The following is a 9,398-nucleotide window of genomic DNA, read 5'->3' on the forward strand; positions in this document are numbered from 1 at the left end:
AACAATTTGAGATTGTGTACATCCCTAAAAAATCCTTGAAGGGACAAGCACTAGAGGATTTCTTAGCAGACCATCCTATACCAAATGATTGGGAGTTAACTGATGAGTTTCCTGAATGCGATGTTAATTGAAGTTCAACCTCCTTAGAAAATATACTTTGACGGGGCTGCACATCGCGGCGGAGCTGGTGCTGGCGTGGTGTTCATCACNCGCGGCGAAGCTGGTGCTGGCGTGGTGTTCATCACTTCATAAGAAGAGATTCTACCATTCTCTTTTACTCTAAAACAATGTTGCTCCAATAATGTCGCTGAATATCAAGCACTGATACTTGGACTTGAAATGGCCGTTGACATGAAACAATTACATTTACAGGTCTTTGGTGACTCTCAATTGGTGATTAATCAACTCTTAGGAAGTTATGAGGTAAAAAAGCCTGAATTGCGACCTTATCATGATTATGCTCAAAAGTTGATAAGATGGCTTGGGGATGTAACCCTTCAACATGTGCGTCGAACAGAGAATAAGAAAGCTGATGCATTGGCTACTCTAGCTTCAACGCTAACCCTTCCTGATCAAACACAAGTAACTGTCTGTCAAAAATGGATAGTACCACCGTCAAATGAGGAAGAATATATTGAAAATAAGCTTGATCATATCGTCGCCATTGTTGAAGCTGCGAAGGAAGATTGGAGACAACCCATCATTGACTACCTATGTTATGGGATACTTCCAGAAAATCCAAGAAGAAGAACTGACATACATCATCGTGCACCTCGTTTCCTTTACTACAAGGACACATTATATAGGAGATCATTTGAGGGTATGTTATTACGATGTCTGGGAGAGTAAGAAGCGATTCAAGCTCTGCAAGAAGCACACTCAGGAGTATGTGGATCACATCAATCTGGACCAGAACTTCACTTTCACATAAAGAGGATGGAGTATTACTGGCCAACCATGGTGAAAGATTGCTTATATTACGCCAGAAAATGCGATGCTTGTCAATTTCATGCGAATTTCATTCATCAGCCACCCGAAGTATTGCACCCAACCATCGCATCTTGGCCATTTGATGCTTGAGGACTGGACATTGTAGGACCATTACCAAAGTCTTCTGGTGGACACTTGTACATCTTGGCTGCAACTGATTACTTTTCAAAATGGGCTGAAGCTGTCGCTCTTAAAGAGGTGAAGAAAGAGAATGTTGCAAATTTTATCCGAGTAAATATTATCTATCGCTTTGGCATCCCTCTCTATATAATAACAGACAATGGCAAACCATTTGATAACAAGTTAATGAACAAGATTTGTGATCTTTTTGACTTTAAGCAGCGTAAATCTTCTATGTATCATGCTGCCGCTAATGGTCTTGCTTAAGCATTCAATAAGACTCTATGCAATTTGCTCAAGAAAGTTGTCTCCAAATCCAAACGGGATTGGCATGAAAGAATGGAAGAAGCTTTGTGGGCATATAGGACAGCATATCGCACACCAACACAAGCAACACCATATTCACTTGCTTTTGGAGTTGAAGCAGTCCTGCCACTCGAGCGTCAACTACTCTCCTTAAGACTTGCTATTCAAGAAGGGCTCACTGAGGAAGAATATGCTCGATTGCGTCTTTCTGAGTTAGAAGAACTTGATGAAAAGAGGTTAGAAGCCCAACAAAACCTTGAATATTATCAAGCTCGTCTATCTCGTGCTTTTAATAAGAAGGTTCGCTTGAGGTGCTTTCAAGTTAAAGATCAAGTTCTCGCGGTAAGAAGACCAATCATTACTTCGCACAAGTCTGGGGGCAAATTTACNAGAAGACCAATCATTACTTCGCACAAGTCTGGTGGCAAATTTACCTCAAAGTGGGATGGACCATATGTCATACAAGAAGCATATTCAAATGGTGCTTACAAGCTTGTTGATGTTGATGGCTTAAGGATCGGTCCTATTAATGCCAAATTCCTAAAGAGATACTTTCCTTGAAGTAAGACGATGCTCCTTAAGGTACGAGCCTAAACTGCATGTCACTCCTGGCCTGCAAGAGTATAAATTGTGTACGGCACACAATAAAAAAAAATCACTCAAATCCCCAGAACTACGTTGTGACTTGATCCTCTTTATTGAGGTACGTAGGCGCTTAGAACCATATTCTAAGTTCAGTTGCATGAGTGTCAAAAATAAAAATGTTCCCACTTAAATTCAAAGAAAAGTCAAAGCGATATTTATTTTATCTCTTGTCTCATCAAACTTTAGACTTGTACGAAGTATTGATGGGTCTATGGAAGGGGCAAACCCTTATAAAATATGAATCTCTTATTAGTACGGTCGAAGTCATTAGATTTTTCGAGCTTATTATTTGAAGTATCCAAATCCTCTAAGTTTGCATCAACAAAGTTGCAATTCAATGTCTTCAACTTTAATTTTTTCTTTTGAATTTACAAGTTAAAGGTTCTAAAACTTGTTACTAGTTGAAGCATCGGATTCCACAAAATTCATAAGTCAAGTTTAAATGTGCAAACTAACTCAAAATGTGGAACTTGCGCTATATTCATTCGTATTGGCATGGAAAATACGACATGACTTTGAATTAATAAAAGCTTGCAATCAAGAATTAACGACCAATCGAAAGCTAAAAAGTAAAATAAAATAAAATGGGAGAGACAAAAAAAAGGTCTAATCTAAGCGTAACTTGTAGTTGGTCAAATCTTGACGACTAGCCTCCAAGCACTCTCTTTTTTGTTCCATGCGAATTGAATTTTCAGGCTTTAATAAGCTCATATTCTTATACGAGGATATCTCATCTTCCGTAGCTAAAATCTTGGCTTGAATCTCCTCGACGTTCTTCATAGCAGCTTCTAAAACAGCTTCAAGACCCTCTCGCTCTCCTTGTAAAGTTGCTAGCTTCCGCTTAACCTTCTTTAGCGATTTCTTGTTAAAAGAGACATGTTTTGCCTTCTCACCTTCCTCTACTTTGAATAATTCGAGACACTCTTTGGCATTGGAAAGCAGTTCCATCTTCCTATCTTCGTGCGCCTTGTCAACAAAATTAGAGTGTTCTTGATCATAAGAAGTAGCATGATCAAAAACAGAATCTACCAAGCTTTTTAATGGTGAAAGATCTAACAAATTCATTTCACTCATCTCCTTGAAAATCTCATAAATATCATCTTTGTAAGATAAAATATTGTTTAGAGAAGTTCTGGAAAGTTTTCCACAGATATCTTCCCAAAGACCCAAGATGTACTTCCTTCGGTGATTGAACACCACACCTCATCCTTCGAAGACAGACATAGCACCATTAATCTTGGGAAGAACTCGGGAAAGCTCATATGAATTAGGAGCCAACCCTTTTAAAGTTTGGCCACGAGAAGTAGACGATGACTTTTGATCTTTCTCGATATTTGAAATTGATTTTGCCTTAGGTCTCAATATCGCGGTAGACTCTTCGCTAACTTGTGGACTTTCACGCGGTGATCCTTGCAAATGTCCGTCAGCATCAACCTACAAACGAAAGGGGCAGGTTAGCAAGGTCATTTCATTTTATTTATTTATTTATTTTTAAAAAAAAAATATATATATATATATATATATATATATATATTCCTTGTCACTCTGAATTGTCAATTATCTAGAAGGACTATCGACACTTCGGACTTCTACAATTTCAGCCCAGATAGTTCAACTCTTTGCCTCGTCCAACATCGATCCTTGCTAGTTTTGCTTGTTTCTTGAAGGGACCGTTTACTAGAGAAGAGAAATTGGGGGTATTTCTCTTTATCGGTAGGAGTATGAACCAGTTCTTTCTTAGATGCCTTAGAAAAGTTAAGCTTCTTACTTTGATGTTGGGGGGCAAGTGGTGTTGACTTTTGAAAGTGTTTTCTCGATATCTTGACTTTTGTCTTCTAAAAAGGGTAACAATTCTAACCCAGCTTTTTCCACCATAACATTCAAATTATCCTCAAGAAACATTCCATAGGACCTCTCCCACCAAGATGAATATTGGGTGGTATAAAGCTTCTTTGCGGAAGTTACTGTAGGAGGAAATGTCGCTTTAGACATAGTCACACGTGATACACAAATGCGCCAGTATCTAAGGCCTTCATCAAGTGACTCAACACGAATATCATTTTCTAAATAGCCAGGAGTATCTTGATGGAAACCAAATTGGCATGGCACGTTAAACACATTTTTATGTGATAAATCCTTCCGTTATGTAGCCTCCGTAATTCTTTTGTTGATCAACAAAAAAAAAGAGAAAAAAAAAAGAAAAGAAGAAGAGAGAAGAAATGAAGGGCAGATTTGGTCCCACTGGGCGTGCCAATTTGTTTGCAAAATTTTAAACATATGGAAAATAAATAAACCACACAAATAAAATCTGAAGAAACATGATTTTATTAATCAAGATAGATTGGGGGTACAATTCTGTTGATCCCTTGATTCTACTCTCTTAAGATTTATCTATGATTCGAGGGCCGTTAGTGGCGTATTTCTCGAACTAAGATGATTTAGATTTGACCTCTCTATATGAATAATCCATTAATTTGCGGAGTATTCGAGATCTTGATCTCTTTATGGAATTTCTGAGATGCCTTTTAAGGGAATTTAGTACCCTTTATATAGGCATAAACTAAGGTTTAGGGTTGAGTAGCCTCCAAGAGTCCCAACTCGAATTGAAACATCTTGTAGAGTCCCACAAAATTGGCATGACGGAGTGTAGATTTGATGAAAATATGAATAATCCATCAATTTATGGATTATTCGAAATCTTGATCTCTTTATGGAATTTTCGAGATGCCTTTTAAAAGAATTTAGTACCCTTTATACATGCATAAATTAGGATTCAGGGTTGAATAGCCTCCAAGAATCCTAATTTGAGTTCATTATAATTTGTAGAGTCCCAACTCAAATTAAACACATCTTATAGAGTCCCACAAAATTTCAATGTTTACAGACTCTTCCGTGTCTATCTTTCATATAATGAGATTGTTAACTCACTTTGTTGTATAGTCTAAAATGATTTTATACTCATCTGGTTACATATCTATACTTTAATCTATATGAGTGATGTAAAAGGGGCTAGTATACAGACAATATACAACTGATATATATGACGGAGAATTGGGCTCAAGCCCAAAAACAACAACGAATTTGGTCTAATAAGCGGCTCAAATTCATGCTCTTTTAGTTATTGATTTTGATTGTAAACATTTGACTAATTTTCCTTAACTCAAAACATAATCAGATTCACCAAAAATCAACTATTTTCTTTGTATTGGCTTATGTAAAGAAATTTCATTCTTATTAAGTCTTGTGTTTTTTTATTAACTTAATTAAATAAATTGGTCAACTTTTACTTGTGTGTGATTTGTTTAATTTTGTTCAAGTTAATTAGACCCCTTCTCTTAAAAAATGAATGATCTTAAACGTGTTTTTTTTATTATATATATATTTTACTAATTTTTAATTACTTCAATTGTTTTATGCTCAAACTAAATGACCTTAAAATGCTATTCTTTAGTACCAGCTCTATTGTCATCCTTGTCAATGAAAGGAAAACTGATTTCTTTATGCCCTCTACGGGAATCAGACCCTATGTCACCTATATCTTTATCATGTGGATGGAAAGGCTCTCCAGGGACATTCAAAGAGCTGTAATGTAAAAGCATTGGACCCAAAATATTCTACCTGTACTTTGATGATGACCATTACCTTATTGCTAGAGTTGATAACAGGAATTGAATCATCATCTCAAAAATTCTCAATGAGTTCTCTACCAACTCTGACCAAAGAGTCAACCTTTCCAAGTCCAAATCCAACCACTCATAAAACTCCACCACTCAAACCAGAATCATCTGTTCCACCACTTTTGGGTTGTACAACTGTGAAACATTTGGTAATTACTTGGTTTTTCCTATTTTCCATCAAAAACCTAGAAATGCTAATTTTCACCACATCATTGAAAACATGAGAAAGAAAATGGCTGACGGGAAGACCCAGTTCCTTAATATGACTGGTAGGGTAGTTCTTGCAAAGTCCACTCTCAGTAGCATGTCCTCTCACGTGATGCAATACATAAGGATACTAACACAATGAACAAAATTCAAAGGGGCTTCATCTGGGGGACAACAACTGAGAAAACGAAAATTCGCCTTCTCAAATAGATACCATTACTAACAGCGAGATCGTGGGAGGCTTAGGCACCTAAACAACTAAAATAAAGAATAGAGTCATCCTATCAAGCTTAGCATCGAGAATCATACATGATCCTAATAAACTCTGGAGAAAAGTACTAATGAGAAAGTACACCAGACCCAACAAAAACTCCGAATACAGAGTGGTCTCCAGAATTTGGAAAAATATTCAAAATTGATAGGTGAATAATATTGAAGCAACAAAACGGGTGGTGCATAAGGGAGACAAAGTCAGATTTATGAAGGATAACTGACTCGCCCACACCATGACACTTTATGCAAAACAGTCAGGCCCCAATGGAAAATGGAGAAGATAAAATCAAAGTTGCTAAAGTATACCAAAATGGAACGTGGAATTTTGACTAACTTTCCTTTGAGCTACCTGAAAGCACCAAAAGCATTATTAGGAGCTACTTTTTTCAACAAGAAAGCACCAAAGAATACTGCTTAGTCTGGGGACTCATAAATGATGGACTATTCACAACAAGTACAACTTACAACCACATCAGGGGCAAACTTGCTAAGAAAACATTGGAGCCCAATGAGATATTTTTAAATGGATTTGGAAGGCAAATGCACCAAACAAAATTAGAACCTTGCTTTGGCTTTTGTATCATCGCAGATTTCCCACTAATCAATCTCTCTTGGAAAAAGGGATGAGTATCAATGCGATGTGCCACTAATGTGGCTACCAAGCGAGGACTCCAACCATATCTTCTTTGAGTGTCAAAACTCCCTCAACTTTTGGGACTCCATTCAATCACGATGCTACAATCAAGGGACTACAGTCGCTGGTAAAATTAATGACGACAATTGGATAGACGAGTTAAACAGGTTGAGAAACAAGGATTTCAATCAATGGATGGACTGGAACACCCTTATCACCATTTGCCTCTGGAACATTTGGCTCACAAGAAAACAATTCAAAAAAATCCCCATCAGTAGTCTCCAATCCATCTCCCATGTCATGGAATATAACTTGATTATCAACAAACGTATCACCACCAAAGCTCACAAAACCACTATTAAGGTTAATGGGATCCTCCCCAGTTGGAACGTACAACAAAGACCTGGTTTTAGGGTATAGGATGTCTGGTTAGAAACCACTTGGGACATTGGATCGTTGGATTCAGCGAGCACAATCCCCACACAAACCGCGTTAGAGCAAAACTGTTGTCTATGAGGAGAGGCCTCTAAATAGCCGTAAATCATAGCCTCACCCCCCATGAAATTAACTGTGACTCTATCAAAGCTATTAATATTCTTACAAATAAGAATATTAACTTGCTATATGATAAAATTGTTGTTGAGTGCATGTATTTGATGCTGAAGCTGGAGATTACCAAAGTGACCCAGGTGTTTGGGGAGAAAACTAGAGCAGCAGATAAATTGGCAAAAGAGGGGACGAAGGTGTGGCAGTTTTTTATGAATCAAATATTTTGTTAGTTCCTCCAATGTATGACCATAGTGAGATAGAAGCAGACATTCTAGGAACTATGTATAATAGATTAACAAATTGATTTCGCATTTTCCAAGGTCAGGAGGTAACCCAACTTAATTAAGTCGGGCATCATGCCACGACTGATGCACCGATACATTGCCCCTCCTAACTATTATTCCCTTATTATTAATATACTAGTTTCTAGGTACGCGCCACACGCGTGTGGTCATATAAATAAAAAAAAATTTTGTGAAGATTGTATATTAACAATATTTTTAAGTTATACTATGTGTTATAAAATAGAAAATACAAATTAATGTTCTTAAAATTGATAAGTATCCTATATGGGTTTTTATTTCTAAGATTCAAAATCCAAAAACTATACAACTACAATATTTAAATGAATAAGTGAAATGTTAAGTGCTACGTTAATGAAGTATGTGTAAAACCAGTAACATATAGAAATCTTTTACCTTAAAATTAATGTTGTGCGTTGCACATATTAAGCCCTAGCAAGGAAATTAAATAATAAGTGTCATGAGTGTATTCTTCACTAAGAAATTTCCTTGACGAATCCAACAACATCCATAGCTGAAATTCTTGGAAAAATCCAACAATGTTCATAGCATATTTTAATAGCCTTTAACTTTGACATTGATTGAGAAAAAATTGCTCAGAGAAATGATATACTCTTCTTTAAAGCCCATAAAAATGGAGAGGGGACTTGAGGAAAATGAAAACTATTCTTGGCTTTATATAATACTTTCACTTTAAATGATTTATTAGTCTCTTTAGCTTCTTTTCATGTATTTATCATTGAAAATAACATATATTAATATATTAACTATGAGATTCATTGTATTGAAATCTACTACTTTTAAGATTCTAGCAATGTAAAGGCAACTGTTTCTATAGTTTAGTTAATGTGCAACTTAAATCTCTACCTATTGGCTCTCATTAACTAATATTTGTCTCTTCATTTTCTTTAACGTTTAGATTATTTAATTTTCATAACTGTTCAAATATTCTTAATTCATTAATTAGGAAAAAAAGTTTACTGCTCAATATTTTTCAAAAATAAAGTAATCAAATATGAATATAACATTTTTATTTAGTATAGGGATAAAATGGTAATTCAACTTTACATCTTGGAGCTTCCCACTTATAATATAATATGATTAAGTCTTTTCCTGATTTAAAAAATATCAAAGGAAAAAAGTGGAAAAAAAGAGTAATAAATTCATTTTAATAAGTGTGCATATCTTTAGTAATTTGAAGTATGAATTCATTGTAACGACATGTTCTTGTTGTTTCAGAAAAGTCAAGATGAAAATTTTTAGGCTGAAAAACTTTTTCATAGTAACTTGGAATTTTTCAGCCTAATCCAGATATGAACGAAATCAGAATCATTAAAGTCTAGAAAAATCTGATAACAATTGGATGATCTAATTAGAAATTTGATCACATGAGTAGATAGCTATGACGTTAAAAAAATTATACGATTTTACGGAATTGACGGCGAATATAATTCCTAAAATTGATCTTAGCGTGAAGGGATATTTTCTTAGTGTAATGGGATGAAGGTGTGTTGTGAAATATGAGTTTGAAATTCTTAAATTGACCCACTGGTCGGTGCAAGTCGCTAAGGCGAAATTATTCTCGCTAGGACGAAGCTACTGTAGCAGGATGGGTATCGCTGTAGCGGGACAGTCGCGACGTGGGGTGGGGTTGGATAGGAAGGGGTATTTTTATTGAGAGTGGTGGGGGTGGGG

General features: G+C 36.0%; 1 protein-coding gene and 1 pseudogene across 1 annotated transcript; one reads left to right on the forward strand and one right to left on the reverse strand.

Moving 5' to 3' along the window:
• The first annotated feature begins 339 nt into the window (after positions 1-339).
• On the forward strand, positions 340-1,377 carry LOC114077631. Its single transcript, XM_027917934.1, has 2 exons — positions 340-820; positions 1,097-1,377. The coding sequence occupies exons 1-2, from the start codon at positions 340-342 to the stop codon at positions 1,375-1,377; spliced, it is 762 nt and encodes a 253-aa protein (XP_027773735.1).
• Positions 1,378-2,667: 1,290 nt separating this feature from the next.
• LOC114077632 lies at positions 2,668-4,129 on the reverse strand (annotated as a pseudogene).
• Between the last annotated feature and the right edge of the window lie 5,269 nt (positions 4,130-9,398).

Source organism: Solanum pennellii, chromosome 6 (assembly GCF_001406875.1).
Source record: "Solanum pennellii chromosome 6, SPENNV200".
In the NCBI taxonomy this organism is placed as follows: domain Eukaryota; kingdom Viridiplantae; phylum Streptophyta; class Magnoliopsida; order Solanales; family Solanaceae; genus Solanum; species Solanum pennellii.